This window comes from Eufriesea mexicana, unplaced genomic scaffold (assembly GCF_001483705.2).
Source record: "Eufriesea mexicana isolate 0111107269 unplaced genomic scaffold, ASM148370v2 scaffold812, whole genome shotgun sequence".
In the NCBI taxonomy this organism is placed as follows: domain Eukaryota; kingdom Metazoa; phylum Arthropoda; class Insecta; order Hymenoptera; family Apidae; genus Eufriesea; species Eufriesea mexicana.
Window position 1 is genome coordinate 1,970,141 of NW_016909009.1, and position 16,135 is coordinate 1,986,275.

The 16,135-nt window shown below is 54.9% G+C and overlaps 1 protein-coding gene across 1 annotated transcript in view; it reads left to right on the plus strand.

Annotated features, from left to right (window-relative positions):
* The first annotated feature begins 4,193 nt into the window (after window positions 1-4,193).
* Window positions 4,194-16,135, plus strand: part of LOC108547034 (nuclear hormone receptor E75) — a 16,803-nt gene continuing 4,861 nt past the window's right edge. Inside the window, exons 1-3 of the mRNA XM_017899376.1 lie at window positions 4,194-4,302; window positions 4,743-4,831; window positions 13,827-13,971. Coding sequence (XP_017754865.1) covers window positions 4,194-4,302; window positions 4,743-4,831; window positions 13,827-13,971 — 343 coding nt within the window. The remainder of the gene's footprint in view (window positions 4,303-4,742; window positions 4,832-13,826; window positions 13,972-16,135) is intronic.

Here is a 16,135-nt window from a genome sequence, read left to right on the forward strand (position 1 = left end):
TTTTAGTCTAATGTCTGAAAATAGGTTTCAACTCTTCACGTCCGTATACAGGGGACAATGACGTGCAATTAACCGGTGAGAGTCAAGAAAGACCGAAATCCCGGCCCGCTATAGCTCTCAATTAGCTACAGGCTTTAGCTATTATTGGGATTATGAATAAAATGAAATAACTATTTTTATTATATAATTATCTTTATTCTATTCTAAGGAAGGTATATCAAATGTATTCTGACTGTCGCATGGAGAGTCAAAACTAATATGCGATTGCAGCTCGTCCTAATCCCCTAATTCTCATCTAACGCGTGAAATAAACACTTCTCGCGTTCCCGGAACGTCTCCGACGCATAGTTTAAAGATATATCTATTTCTCCTAAGAGATTGATTTTTCTATGTACGTTAGAACGCAGCTTATTTTCAACAGCTATCAATTCAAAAAGACAATGCATAACGTTGTCCTGCAACAATATTATTTGCTAATATTCATATTAGTGATATTATTTACTAATACTATTTGCTATTCGTAAGCAATTACAGCGTGCTTCTGTAAGGGTATGTAAGAGTACGCGAGCTCCGGTTACCGATAAGATGGCGTGAATGACGATCACGTAGCAATGATAACCGGATTAACAAAGGAGGCCCCAAAGGAGGTTAAAAGGACAATTCGAGGAGCGGACCGCGGATGCTTTACGCGAGAGACAAGAGCAGCGTGTGAATATCATATTCAAAGAAATAAAGCACAATCGGCCACCGAGTGATAGGCTCATTTTAACCACTTGCGCTGGAAAGACGTGCCACGCACGTCGTAATGCTTTTGTCGCAGAATCGCCAACAACGTGGTACACACGTCGTAATGCTTTTGTCGCAGAATCGCCAACAACGTGGTACACACGTCGTAATGCTTTTGTCGCAGAATCGTCAACCACGTGGTACACACGTCGCCAAGCAACTGTCACAGAAACACTGGAATAATTAATATTATTCGCTAATATTATTATTAGCGTTAAGATGGTAACTGCAAATCGCTATCTATGCGTTGGAATTTTGCGTATCTAGACATAGGTATGACATCTAGTGGACGGTTGGCATCTTGGACGTCTTTTGTTTCTTCCTGACTCCCTCTAACGAAACCCCAGAGACCAAAGAACGGTTGCACCACGTAAAAGTAATACCACTACGCGTGATCTATTAAATCAAACAATTCCAACAATTAGTAATATTATTTACTAACATTATTTGCTATTCGTAAGCAATTACAGCGTGTTTCCATGTCAGGACACCTCGACTTAGTAAATTTCTTTCCAAATTTGGTGCACGGGATGGTAATAAAAGAAACACGAGACTTGGAGATGAATAAGAAACCTATACATTATTCTTACGTATTAATGACTCGATACGGTGGTTCTATAAAATTCGATTCGCGTGTGTCGGTAACAGGGATATTTTGGGGAATTGATCCATTATTAATCCGTAGGAAAGAGCGCGGTAGTTAGCTCGATTTTCGTAATGGCGAGTGGAAAATGTATCTGTGTCAGGCGATGTGGAACAAGGCAGGAATATTTCAAAATCGCGCATACGTCGATTCATAATTTGCACGCGCGAATGTCGTATTCAAATAGGAGGAAGAGGCATGAAATAGGCAAATAAAGTTACTCGTCTTATCGCGAATTATTGTCCTCGTTCCTTATTCCGCAGGTAAAGGAAACCAACCGAGTACGCCGAACATCGATTAAACGCGAATGCACAGATCAGAGTTGGCATAGATCGCGAATGGGAAATGAAATTTTCCTGATAGAACGCACCATTAAATCCCATCGTTGATTAATTCGGAGGGCCCGTAAGAACGGAACCTCGCACGCGACCGCAACAATTGGCCATCGATCACGTTAAGTACGAAGAAAGTGGAGTGGCGAGGAACGACTGTTGGCGCGTAGGTGGTCGTCATTGGACAGGTGGCAGAGCGATACTAGATCGCGTGGGTGGGTGGACAATGCAGCCCGGGGGCGATCGCGAGGCGATAAATCGCCAAGGTGCGGACGTCGCGATTAATCGCGGTGCGATCGAGGCGCGATCGAGGCTAACGAGCGAACCCGAACGCACCGGCGTTGGCGAATTCTTCGTCTCCTGCTGTATGCCGAAAATCGAGGTGCTCGCGAGTGCCTGGATCAGCGGTAAACCGATCCTCGGTGCAGCCGTAAAATTCCACGCGCGATGGCCTAGTGACGCGGGGTCGCTAAGCGATCGGCAAACACGAGCCGAAAAATCTCGAGATAGTTTGCCGCGCGAACGCGTAACGAAAGCAGCTCGGCCGACAAGTTCATCGAACCTGTATCACGTTTTTTGCCCGCGAGCACGCACGTGCCTATCGTCCTTCGAATCGAAACTGGGCTCGTGGTGCCCCCGTGCACGCACGGGGCCCGAAATTCGCGTCTCGGCTCGTCCGTGAGCGGGAACACGCGAGAATTCGCGAAGACTCGGAGAGAGTCGAAGAGAGTCGAAGAGAAGATTCGATGGTGTTGGACGATGAAAGGCGACTGTGGAGGTATATATGCGGGAAAGCGCAGGCTTTTCGCCACCTTTCACCCTGCGTGACGGGAAAGAATGCGGTCGCGTGGACGAATCGAAGAGTAGAGTCGACACAGAGGCACATAAACCCGGGATGTGCCTAAATCGAAGACGGAAGAGGACGACGTGGAAGAAGCGTGTGCGGCGTCGGATCGAGAGGGAAAGACCGAGAGAATCGGAATGGAAGGATGAAACGGGACAGGGTACCGCGGAGGATCGACGGTGTCGGGAGCTGGAAGAAAGAGAGAGAGAGAAGCTCGCGAGAGGAAAGCAGAAGAGAGGCCGAGAGGAAGCCGGCAAGGTTAGAGGGAGAGGAGGAAAGGCAGAAGGCGAAACGACAGAGCTAGCACACGGTCTCTGGCGGTTGGCTGGAGCGAGAGGGCGCATGGCCTTGGCCGCTGCTGCGGGGTAATTCAGTCAAGGTTTCGGCCGATGAACTTCCTCCGATGGGAGGAAGGAGAGCCGGCCGGTAGAGGTCCGCGGCGAGTGGTGGGGAGAGGCGTCGGCCAATAGCGACGGCACGCGGCCCAGCGAGCGGCGACGCGATTGGTTGGGCCCGTGACGCCGGTGCCCGGGCCCGCAGCCGCTTGTCAGTGACCTCCAGCATTGAAAATACGATGAACTCTCTCGGGGGGCTCTGTAAGAGCGCACCGGTGCGCTGTGTGTCCTCTACTACATACTAGGTAGCCAGGGCGTAGACATTGTAGATGGTCGAGGCAGCCTGGCAAGCAGGCAGCCACATCAATCCCTCCCCTCCACACCGGCGTCGCTCCGAGTAAGGGCTGCACGGCCCCCAGGTAACCAACACTCGGCAGCGCCGAACTCCAGTCAGACCAACGCGAACCTCCCTCGAGCGAACACTTACTTTCACTCTCTCTTCTGCCTTCCATCCGTGCGCTCTTTCGCTCGGCTTCCTTCACGGTTCCTTCCTCTCCCGTGTGTCCACGCACAAACACACGCGCGCACACACGCTTCGCCCAAAGGTGTTCTTCCTCTCTCGCGGTGTATAACACGGACGAGGTGTCCATCGGTTGCCACAGAACGCACCTGCCCTTCGTTTCGGTAGGTTCTCGGCAACCGGAGTACAACCACGGGAGTACAACAGTGTGATTCGCCAACCCGGCGTCCAGTTCCTGTCGTTATTTATCACGTGATCGTCGTCGTCGTCCTTTGTGCTCGCCGTTCCTACACGCCGGACGCACACGACTCGGACAGAGAGAAAAACAGAGAGAAAGAGAGCGGGGACACCGTCTACGTCGTTCCATTTTGCTAATTTTTTTTTTTTTTTTCTTTTCATCTTGGTGATGCCGAGCTATAGTGAATTAGTGATCATCGTTATGATTATTGGTCAGTGATACCGAGGGAACATACACAGTGAACTGATGTCGATCCTCGGCTCAGTGCAGTGCCGTGTCAAGTGGATGATAAATCGAAGAACCTAGAACGACACTGGATTCCCGGTACTCGGATCGCATTCGAACCATAGACCGAACACCATGATCCTGACGCCGGACAGCAGCGCACAGGCCACGATGGCGAGCTCACCGGCACCGGAATCGCCGATCTCGAGCATGTCGTCGCATGGTTCACGCGCGTCCAGCGTGTCGCGCATGTCTTGCGTCTCTCAGGGCATGTCCAGTCCCTATCACGTGGCTCAGTTACCCCATCATCTCAGCCCGAACATGCCCACCATGGACTCTACCGTTTCGTCGGCGAAACCCGAGCCCGAATTGAACATAGGTACGATTCGCGACCAGCGTAAATCCTCCTACCGCGAAACCTCCACATACCCCGTTCGTTAATTCCAGTCCCGTTTTATCGGTGCCCCGATGAAAGAATTTCGCGGAAAATCGTAGAATCACGGTCAGGTTCACCGTACGTGGACCGGGCCCAGATACAGACACAGGGTGGGGATCGATCGGTCGTATCTCGTGGAACTGAAAAACGATCGTGCGTCGTGACAGCCGAGTGAAAGCAGAAAGTTGTAACACGCCGATGCTGTAACCCGCCGCGAGAGAGGAGAAAGTGTTCTTCTTTCTCTCCCACCTTTCTCCTCCCAGACGCGCGCTCTCTGCCACGTGGAGAGCAACGTGAACCCGACACGTTCATATCGATATACACCCCCGTGCAACCAGTGGGACCAGTGGTGTAACGCCATTTTTCTTTTTCTTCTATTGCAGAATTCGACGGGACCACAGTATTGTGCCGTGTCTGCGGGGACAAGGCGTCCGGTTTTCACTATGGAGTACACTCCTGCGAGGGATGCAAGGTGAGTGGAAATTCGAACGTGACACGCGATACCGCGGCCATTTTCGATCCGTTTACGAATTTCTTGCTCGATCGAGTTTCCCGTGGAATCTCTTACGAGGCGCGTTTCGCGAGTAACGGGATCGTCGCTCGATCTTCGATAGATCGCCCGATAGATCGTCGATTAATTTGTCCACGCGTTCCTGCGATCGCGATCGATCTCCGGTATTTTTTTCTCCACTCGATTTCTTCCGGTAATTGCTGCTCTTTCTCTCGTCGCTTCGAATCCATACGGAATGGATTTCGCGTATTTGCGAGAGCGACGCGGATTGGGCGGGACGAACGGTGAAAAAGCGTCGAAAATGTAGAGTCGTGACGCGATGTGGCCAGGAAGTGAACGGAGCTTGAATGTGAATGTACGATGCGACCAAGGCTACGGAGAAGCTATCGACCGAGCGGCGCTCGACCTTGTGCACGCGGAAATCGCGAGACGTTCGAGCCTGGTCCTTGACGTTGCCTCCGAAACCGGGCAGCCTCTGCTCGTGCACGAAAAATCCTCCCAAGGCCCCTTTTCTTCCGCCCTTCCACCTCTACGTCGGCTACTCGCGTCCACCGAGCGACCAGATATTTTCTACGTCCACTCACGATCAATTACGATATCCTTTCATGTATAGAAGACCAATCGAGTACATAGGAGGGTCGTCTGAATTGATTCGTACGATTGAAACGTATATTGGAAAATGGATCGAATTTTTCTGAATTCTTTTTCTTTTTCTGTATTTTTTCCCCCTTTTTTGGATATATCGTACGATTCGATCTAGGAATTTTACGCGTCAGCTAGACTCGTTAGAGAACAGGATACGCGGTCAGTCGCCGATGAGATTTTCTCGGAACTCGAGGAAGGTCGTAGCTCGGACAATAGCTTCGCGGGCGGTTACGCAAAAGGAGCGGAAAATGTGGCGAAATTCTGTGTGGAACGATAACCGTCCCGTGAGAAGGGTCCAGACAGGTAGGCACAGCCGTGCCACCTTCCCAAAGACAGTTTCGCGTTGGTGGTTTTCGTGGTGGCCGAGTTTCGGGAGCAGGTATGTGCAACGCGAAGAATGCACATCCGTCCGTGCGACTTCCTGTCCGGCTTCTCCCTTTTCTCTATTCTTTCCGCTCGAATCGACTCGTCCCTGTATCGGCTGTGCATTCGAAGGGAAGGGAAGAAAAGATTCGAGACGTTTGGAACGGTGGTTGGGAATTCGAGCGTAATAGGTTCGTTGGGTAAGATTCGAGGTATATAGAGTGACTCACGTTTGGAAAGACCGAGTCGGTTAACGTGGCCAGCGCGAGAGAAGAGTTCTTTCCCCGCGAAACCTCGAATCGAATGTAAATCGTTTCCCTCGAGACTGATAATTACGCCCCGCGAAGGCCAACGTCCTCGTGCTCGTCATCGTGCGACTTCAAGGAGGCGCGTGGTGGGGGCAGCACAGGCCGCGAATTCGTTTTAGGAAGTGGCAGAACGCTGCCCCCACCACAGGCGCGCTATCCCCTCCACGGCGGCTCGGGCCGCGCGGTGGGGGCTACGCCGCCAGGTGTCGTGAACCGGTGCGCCAATGCTCGCAGATCTTCTTCGTCCGTCGACCCGATGCTATCGTTTCTGGCAGCTTCTCGCCGCGTTCTGACTCACTCGTAACGCATACCGAGAACGCGCTTTGCAATTTCTCTTCGCGTTATCGTCTTCGAATTCCGATGGACGAGTAAATAATTTTCCAATTGGATTGATCGATTTATAGGCGATAGATTCTCGGTCGGGAATCCGATGTTTCCTTTTCCGAGAGTCGACCGCGGTGACTTTCCCCGATTAGTCTGACACCCCAGGGTAGTTTGTCGGGTGTCCATAGGAAAAGAAAGAGAGAGTGGCCCGGCGGGATGGCCGAAAAGCCAAAGATATGATGGCGGCCTACCGCGGGAAAGAGAAAGTGTCTCTCCGTTTAACCCCCGCTGGCCGCGTCGATTCAGACCCGTTCACCCCGAAACGAAGGGGATCGGATCGGCCAACGACGTTCCTTCGGACGATATCTGGCCAAGGATTTTTCCGTCCGGCAGATCCCCCCCACCCTCGCGATCGCTGACGAGCGGAACGATCGGAGGATGGGGAGGAGAGCCTCGGGCTGGGTTGACTGGGTCAGTAACTTATGGCCGTAGCGTAACACAGGCACTTTACGGCAAACGAGTCGACGCCGAGTGACCTAGCCGCTAGCGGTAGAGACCGTCTTATGGGTACTGGAACACAGCGAGGGACCCGCGGTGGAAAGGGAAGAGAACGCGGAAGAGTGTTGGGTATCTTTAAGACTAGGTCGCTCGGTCGCGCTGCTGTTGCACTATTTCGCCATACCGCTGGCCACAAGCTACTTTTCCTCGGCCTCGGCTACTACCAGCTTCGGCTCCAGCCGCGCAGGTTTACGAGATCTCGTCGAATCCCGGCCCGAATCTGCCCGCGGTCCGGCACTCGTGGCACGGTGTACGCGTCGGTCATACGACGGTCGATGTCCGATCTCGAGATTAGCGTTCGGTCGGGATCTCGATAGAGTTGGGCGTCGGGTAATAGGTTAGGCCGCGCGAGCCCCATGTTTTCGGGATGGAAAAAGTGACGGCGAAGATGGCGGTCGGCATGTGGCTCGCACTGGCCCAGATATCTCGCCCAGGACGTTGCCCCCCACGACACTTTTCGTGCACGCGTCACTGACCTGGGCTCAGTTTTACGGCACGAGAGATTCGCGGCGCCGCAATCAGCGCGCGGGCCGCGATAAAACCGCGATAAAAGGAGCACGGCATTCCGGCGTCGCGGGTAACCGACTCGATTCACGAAACGTTCGCCCGAATCTGATCCCTCTAGCTCGCTATATCCTTCTATATTTATCCCTCTAATCTTATCCGCGCCTCTATATATACCCGCTCCCTCTACCCTCGAACCCCTGCTGAATTTCCTTTATTCCAGACCGAACTCGCGTTTCCGTTCTGCCAATTTGCATACGCCTCCGAAATTCATTCGCGAGATTCCTTTTTGTCCCGAGCACGCGTGCCTCTGTACGCGTATCTCGCCAGTGGAAAGCCACGTGCGGGGTGTCGAACACGGTAAACGAGAGTCTCCGCGACGAGAAAGGCGAAAAAACACGGCGCGGCAGGGATGACAGCAGGGTGGGTGGCAGAGTTTCTCGTTTTTATTTTCGCCTCGACGTTCCTCTTTAAATCTACCCGGCGGGGCAATCAACGGTGGAGGTGCGCGTCGACTCTTTTTCCGGAGGGTTGAAACCAGGCGACCGGTGCATTAACCCTCCGGTCGTCGACCCCCGAGCCAGTTACGTCACACGCTTGTTCCCTCCTCCCACCACGTCCCGATACCCCCACCCGTCGCCGCGCAGCTCCCCTGCCCCTCCAGCGGCCACCTCCCCCCCACCGACACCTCGCGCGCGCCTCCCTTCTCCCCTCGCCCTCTCCCACCACCTCCGCCACCTCCTTCGACCACCTCCACCACCCCCTCTTCTTCCTCCTCCTCCTCCCCCCTCCTCCTCGGCTAACCGTCATTTTTGATGTCGTAACGAGTCGTGATCTCATTTTCATTTGATTGCGCGGGTATTTCGGTGCTCGGTTGGGGTTACTGACCCCGGTGCATCTACTTTAGAATCGGGTCAGCCGCTTATTATCGTGGTAGGTGTTCGCTCGACGCGGTATCTCCGGCCGGCCGGAGCGGCAGCTCGCTTCAAGATAACGCCGCTGCCCCGCCGCGCGCTCCCAATCGAACGTCACGCTCCTCTACGCCCGATAAAGCCACCCCGTGAAACACGACACCCCACGCTGCGCGGCCGAGCTCTCCTTGCTTCTTCGCGAAGAATCGCCGCGGGATTTCGAGGGTGCTGCTTGCACTCGATGATCGCTCAGCGAGGATCGCCGATTCGTTTGCGAATCGTGGATCCCTGTTCCCCGGTTTTATATCTGGGTCGCTTCTTTTCGGGTATCGTTGAATCAGGGATGATTTCTTGAATCTCGATACGTAGCGAATAGCACGATAAGTAGGTGTTTGATTTTCGATCCAGATCTCGAGGTTCGATTATGGGGTTAAGGAGAGAGATTACGCCTCGATTTTTCGAACGATCGATAAGAAGAGTAGGACGATCGATGGTCCTCTTGTTTATTCGATACGGTGTCGATGGATTTGCCCGGCGATCCGTGAAGAGATCTCGAGCGCCTGTGGAAACGGAAAATAGTTCGAGTGGTGACCTCGGCGATCGACTTCCTCGGTATCGATGCCCGGGGAATAGAGCAGCGAACTGTTCGAGGTCAAACGAGAGTATAAAAGCTGGTCGACCAACGGCACCGTTTCTTTTCGACGCTTCTGCTGAATTTGCCAGATTCTCCAGCCTTCCACTTGCGGTACCTCGTATATCTTTCCCGTAACCCAAACCGAGTGCTACGAATCTTGCTATCGTACCGTCGAAAAATTTTTCATCCTCTCGGAATTATAATCGTAATTACAATCGAGGAAAGGGAAAAAATTTAAACGGGTCGCGAATTTCGACTGTAATCGGAATATCGATGTTATTCTTTCCCAGTTATCCCTTTACAATGAAATTATTCCGATTATAACCGTTTGGTGTATTTGCTTCATTCCGACGATCGCGAAGAGAAAAATCGCATCGAGAGAAAATTGGAAAGAGCTACGTTCCCCCCAAAACCTCCACCCACGTCGAATCTTCCAGACCCAGTTCCCCATACCGCGATCGTTGGTTCTCCCACTGGCTTATGGTCGACGAGCGTGGTCTGTGACCTCGGCGATCGGCTGGCTCGGGCCGATCAGGCATATCGGTGTCCGGGGAGCGCTTAGAGCGCGAACGAGCGAGCGAGCTGCGAATTCTTGGGGTCGTAGGTGCGCGTCGATGCGAGCGCGCGCGAGCGGTTAATGCCCCCGAGCGGAGCAGAGAGTGTCGCGGCGTTTCGACCGACAGCGCATGCGCCCGCACGGGCGCGCGCATTATGTACGTCACCGTTACTCCGTTTCGTGTCCTGTCCTCTCTCCCTTCCCCCACCCCTCCCACCGGCCGTGCTATCACTCGTTCTACGTACCTCTTTCTCGCTCTCCGTCTTCTTCTCTTTCTTCGTCGCGCTCTTCTCTCTCTCTCTCTCTCTCTCTCCCTCTCTCCCTCTCGCTCTGTTTCCCTGTTCTTCGTTTCCCGTCTTCGTTGTCCCCTGGCCGCCGCGCCGTTCGCCCGTGGGAGCAGATACACTCACCTTCCCCCACCCGAGCGCCCTACCCCCACCGCGCCAGCGTTCCACCCCCCACCACGGAGCTGCAGTCGCGCGCTCCGGTCGTTGGCCCCGCGACCACGTCGTGTGTATATCCCACACTCTCCTTACCTACATCTGTATGCACTCGCGGCTGTGTGCACGCGTGCACCGATGCACATGCACGCGAGCCAGCCAGCCGAGCCGCGAACTCGCTCCTTTCGCGGAAAATAAAAGCGAACACAACCGGTGAACGTGACGCGGGACACGAGGTCTTTCGACAGGGTTAACGCTCGCGTGCGAATTCTTCGACGAGGGTGGATGCTACGGCCCGCGCGCGGATACCTTTTTCCGCCGCTTTTTCGGCTGCTACAACGGATTCCATCGCTGTGGCGTTTCTTACCACGGAATCAGTCATTCGCGGAACCGCGTGCAACTTTCTCGAGCGAAAGTTTCGGCGATTACGGCGGGCCGCCGTTTTCGGGGTTCCGGCGGATACTGGTTTCGATGTTTCGCATTCTAGGCTTCCGGTGACGGACTCGGCGAGCGCAGATTCTCGGCCCCGCGTAGATACCCGTTGGTTAGAATTTCAAGCTCGTTCGCGTTACCGTTGCACGCGAAATTTCGAGTTTACTCCGTTCGCGTGGAAACCAGGTTTGCTGCTCGAGATGAAACGGGTCTAGCGCGATCTGGTATTTTAGCCTGGATATTCGGTTTTCGAGGATCACGGTGGAGGATCGCGACGCGACGATCTGTTTGCGTTTTCCGTGGCGGTGACACGACGGTGGCGCGTGCGCCAGGCTCGCGTAAGTCGAAGCACGGCACGCAAAGGTGGTCGCCCCCTGACCCGTCAGGGGGAATGCACAGAGTTTGAGAGATCGATGCACCGCATTCTCCCACAACCCCACCCCTCGCGCTGGTTCCACCTCCGCCGGATTCCCGCCAAGCAAGGGGTTCAACAGGGGTTGCTGGCCTCGTCCGGGCATCCGCGACACCAGCTCGTGCCCGATAACACCTTCCGTAGTCCCTTCCTAATCTCCTAACCCCTGTAAAATTTCCTCCGATCGATCTTCGTGACCCGTGAAAAAACGAAAAGTAGAACCAGGCGAATGTTCTCCATGCAAATATCGCCATTCGTTATCCCTCTCCTTTCCGTTTTAAGTACATCGAGCTTTTCCACCATCTTTCGAGTCTGGGGAATTTTCGAAAAGCCAAACGTCGCGATCTCTGAACAAACGGAAACAATTTTTTCTTCAAATCTTTCGAAATTTCCTCGAAAATAAATATCCCCGAATATATCCGAAAAACTTGGAAAAAATTGGGAAAACTAGTAAAAATGGGGAAAATTTGAACGCGAATTTTCGCGAACTCGCGAAAACCAAAGAGGAAAAGTTAAAGGGAGCAAAGCCGTGGCGGAGAGAAAAAGAGAGAAAATGTGGGAATAAAAGCAGAGGACAGGGAGCGCCATCTACGTATCCCCACGCGGGCGTTTAATCAGCGCGTTGTAATGGCTCGCAACGAATTCGTGACCTCGTAAAACGGAGAGGCGCGTTTCGTAGAAAACAAACGCTCGCAGGGTTCATTGGCCCGGGTGTCGAAGGCAGAGAGAGGATTTCAAACGGAAAGCTGGCCGGGGCAGCAGCGGCGTGGTGGATCGCCGCGGCACAGGGAAGCTTAACATTGGCAACGCTGACAGTTCATTGACTTGCATCGAACGCGTGCACCGATTGACAGGCCGGGCGCGGAGGTGCAACGGTACATCGTTCTCTCGTCTCTCTGTGTCGGTCCGTGCACGAAGTTGAGGTAGGCGAGGTCGCGTGTCTGACGTCACGAGAGAGTCACTTGACGACCACGGTGTGTCGCCAATTCCGTACGCATACGTGCATGCACGCGCGCCCGCGCGCCTGCGCCCGCGCTCGCACACAGCGCGGCCCAAGATACGACGACGCACGACGACGACGACGACGACGACGACGACGACGACAGCAACGACGTTCCACGCGTCGTTCGTTACGTAACTGCGAGGTCGTTGACCGATACGCGGCCGGGAAGTTCCTCCGCCCTGACCTACCTCTTTTCTCATTCTCAATTAGCGGCTACCGCATGAAAAACCGAGCTAGCCGAGCAGCCTCTCGCTCCTTCCTTCGTCTTTTATTCCCGGTGCGCCATTTTCCTCCGCCGTTCTACGCGTTTTCCGTCGTGCCTCGCCGGAATAGCGGCAAAACGATGGAAACGACGCGAACGGAGGAGAAAGATGGCGAAGGGAACCGTGCGCGTTTGCTTTTCTTCCGGCGGTTGAAACGTAACGAAACGCGCGGCGGTCGATGAAGCCAGGGGTTGTTCACCCCTGCTGCCGTTGCAAAGGAATCGCGGCGGTTCGATGGTCGGAGAGCGACCGAGCCCCGAAAAAGCATACGCGAATATGCATATGGATATGAACATAGAGACGCGGGGAAGGGTGTGTGTACGGGACGCGTAGACGGTGCCGGGTGCGAGAACCGGGGGGGGTTCCCGCGTTTATTCGAGCCGATGCGAGAGGGTGGCGAGAGAAGAAGAGAGAAAATCGGGAATACATCGGTGACGGATGAGGCCCCCGGGGGTAGAGAGGGACCGCGATGCTTTTCGAGAGGGTGGTTCCTTGCAGAACGCTGCTGCACGGTGACGACGAGGAGGCGGCGGCGGCGGAGGAGGAGGAGGAGGAGGAGGAGGTGGAGGAGTAGAGGAGGAGGTGGAGGAGGTGGCGGAGGAGGAGGAGGAGGGAAGGAACCCGTTAGTAGAGCGTTGGAAGCGCGCGCGAGCCTGTATGGTCGCGTTCGGTGGACGAGGAGCGCGATATATCGAGGGTTTGCCAGCGCGCGCGCGAACGGGACAGGGAGAAGAGAGAGAAAACGGGAGAGAGACGGATAGACCGGGAGAAAGAGCGAGAGGGAACGGGAGAGGGAGAGGGAGCGAGAGAGAGAGGAGGAGCGGCAGAGTGCGCGCAAGGGGGACTCTCACTTTCACGCGGTGAACTGCGGGTGAACGTCCGGGAATTGGGTCACAGTGTCCCCCACCTCGGCGAGCCAGAGGCAATGTGCCGAGGCTCTATGCTCTCTGTGCTAGAAAGAGCCAGTCCACAGCCAAGCTTCGATACAAACGGTCGCTTCTTTTTCCCCCGCCGAAAACTCGCGTCCCGACTCGCGTGATATCGTACTGGCGAACAGTTACGCTCGATTCGCTGGTGAGTTTGGTGGTTCGAGCCGCGTGCGTCGTTTTCCCGAGTCTCGGTGAGCCGACGTTGCAGTGTGAATCGGACGGGACCGGTGTGCGAGGCCGCGAGAGTACCGCGAGAGTACCGCGAGCACAGCCACCGTCTATGCGGACATTGTCGTCGTTCGATCGTCGCTCGATCGTCGTTCGGTCGTCGTTCCGGGTTGCCACCAGGCCACGCTGATACGCGTTGTTACGTGGTGGATATAGGAAGAGAAGAGAGAAAGAGAGATAGATAGATAGATAGATAGAGAGAGAGAGAGAGAGAGAGAGAGAGAAAGAGATCAGTGCGCGCGTGCGAGAGGCACGCGATCGTTTCGCGTAGGAAGGGAACGCGCGAAATAGACGCGAGATAGGAAATAACTAAGGGTCCGGGTGAATTAATGGGGTGCTTGTGCGAATGTGACCTGGCCACCCCGCGCACGGGGACCAATTGCTCGTCGGGGTCCTCCTCGGACAGTGACGGTCAGACTGACGAGGGTTTCGTTGGTGATTCGCAGGGATTCTTCCGGCGCAGTATTCAGCAGAAGATCCAGTACCGGCCCTGCACCAAGAATCAACAGTGCAGCATCCTGCGCATCAACAGGAACCGCTGCCAGTATTGCCGTCTCAAGAAGTGTATCGCTGTCGGGATGAGTCGCGATGGTGAGTCTTTTACCTTCCACGTTTCTCACCGTCCCCCCCCACCTTCCCCCCGAAAATATCATCGCCCATTACGCGCCAACGTTTCCGTCCATCTTGCGATCTCGCCAAACGCGTCATCATCGTCGTCGTCGTCGTCGTCGTAGTCGTAGTAGTCGTTGTCGTCATCGTCGTTGCGATCGAGGAAAGTATAATAGAGGCGCGAAATTCGTCGTACACGGTTTGCCGGAAAAAAAGTAGTTTCTAAAATCTAGAGTGGCGGGTCGTTGACCGTTTGCGTAACGCCGCTCCCCGCGACACGGCAAGAGTGTCGCAATGGGCGAAAGTGGCCAGTTCGCCGTTTGAGAAAGCAGCCGCAATTATATACCCCCGTCGAAGCCCCTCTCGCGATGAGCTTGCTTTCTTTTCGAAACATCGGGTCCGATCCCGCCCGCGATGACCTCTTTTTCCCGCCGCGAAACTCCTCGCGAGTAGATCCCGACCGCCGCGCAGACCTACCCGAGGTCAACGACCCGGGAGCATCGGCAGTCCGCCACGGATGCAACCGACTGCCCGGCTGATCTCTATAAACGGTCCCTATCCTCCGATCCGCCACTCGGACTCGACCGAGATATTATACTCTCGATGGAATTTCTCGAACGTTCCATTCCAACTCGCGCGTCGTCCGCTCTCGATACCTCTTCGACGTGGCTAGAATCGTTCCGCGTAGGATAACGATCGACGAGCTAGAATATCGATTAGACCTCGAGAACGGCCTATCGCGAACAAAGAGAGTCAAAGTTTGCGAAGCGACAATCTGCCGCTGCTGATAGCAGCGTGGATCGTGCCGCGGGGTCAATAGTCGGGCATTGCTCGGCTTGCATGCGACTCCACCACGTCCATAGAAAGAGTACCGCTACTCGCCGCTACGTACCCGGTGACCCTTCCACCTCCTTCCACGCTTCGCCCCCACTCCGCTCCCGGCCGCGTACGCTATCGCGATCATCTCCCGCCTTCCCCCACCACTCGCTAGCTCGATCTCCTTGTCGTAGCTGCCCCCCACTACGCGACCCGTAACGACAACGCGCCGTCGCGTGGCGCTACGCTCCATGCGGAGACCTCGCGAACTTCGTCCCCTACGCGATCGCCTTTCCCCCGCTACGACTGCGCGCCAATCTCCCCTCCACTTCCCCTGTCGCGACCGAGCCACCTGGCTCTCGAGCGCATGCTCGTCTCGACCAGTCCCGCCAAACCGATATCGCCGTCTCGGCCGCCTCGCAATTTGCGACTGGAGACTCGCGTGGAACATGCTTCTCCGCGGTTGCGCTCCATTTTCTCTCGTTCTCGCAGCCCGCCGAATATTCGCCTCGATTCACTCGCGTTATCGCGACTCGTTAATTAAACTCCTCGGCGAGGTACGCGCGCGTGTATGTTGCACGGCGATTAGCACCGAAGGATCGCATGGCCGCCTGGCGGAAGGGGGAAGAATACAGTTAGACGTTCGCGAATGATCGATCTCCGGGCACGGAATACCGCCGTGACGTTCGAGCCGGTGTCTGCACGCGGCAGCTGTCTCTCTAGCGGTGGAACTCGTACGTGACTCGAGCGACACGGCACGCGTTGCGAATCGCGATCAGCGATGACCTCGTGGACGCCGGAACCGCCGCGAGTTCCGAACGCCTCGCGATCGCGTTCCGTTCGTTCCACCTATGAACTCGGGACCACGGACCGACGCAGAACCGAACCAATTGCGCATAAACGAATCAAAGAGAAATCGTAATTTCGAACTATTCCACTCCGTTGATTTAATCTCGCGAGTTTGCGAGATAGATAGATAGATGGATAGATAAATAGATGAAGAGAGAGAGAGAGAGAGAGGGAGAGTACGACGCGCGATGACATCGGAACGCCGGCGGGAGAGAGATCGATCGTCCGTGAACGACGGATAAGTCCAACGACGGCAGCTGGTGACAGGGCAAATAGCCAGTGAGCCGAGGGGTTGCTCAAGGTCGTCGAGGGTAGCTTACCCCCAGCAAAGGAAGTTCGCATCTGCGCACACCGAGAGAAATCTCACCGCTCTGGCAACGGATCCTCTCTGTCTCTCCTCTATCTCTATCTCATTCTCTCTCTCTCTCTCTCTCTCTCTCTCTCTCTCTCTCTCTCTCTCTCTCCCCCCCCCCCTCTCTCT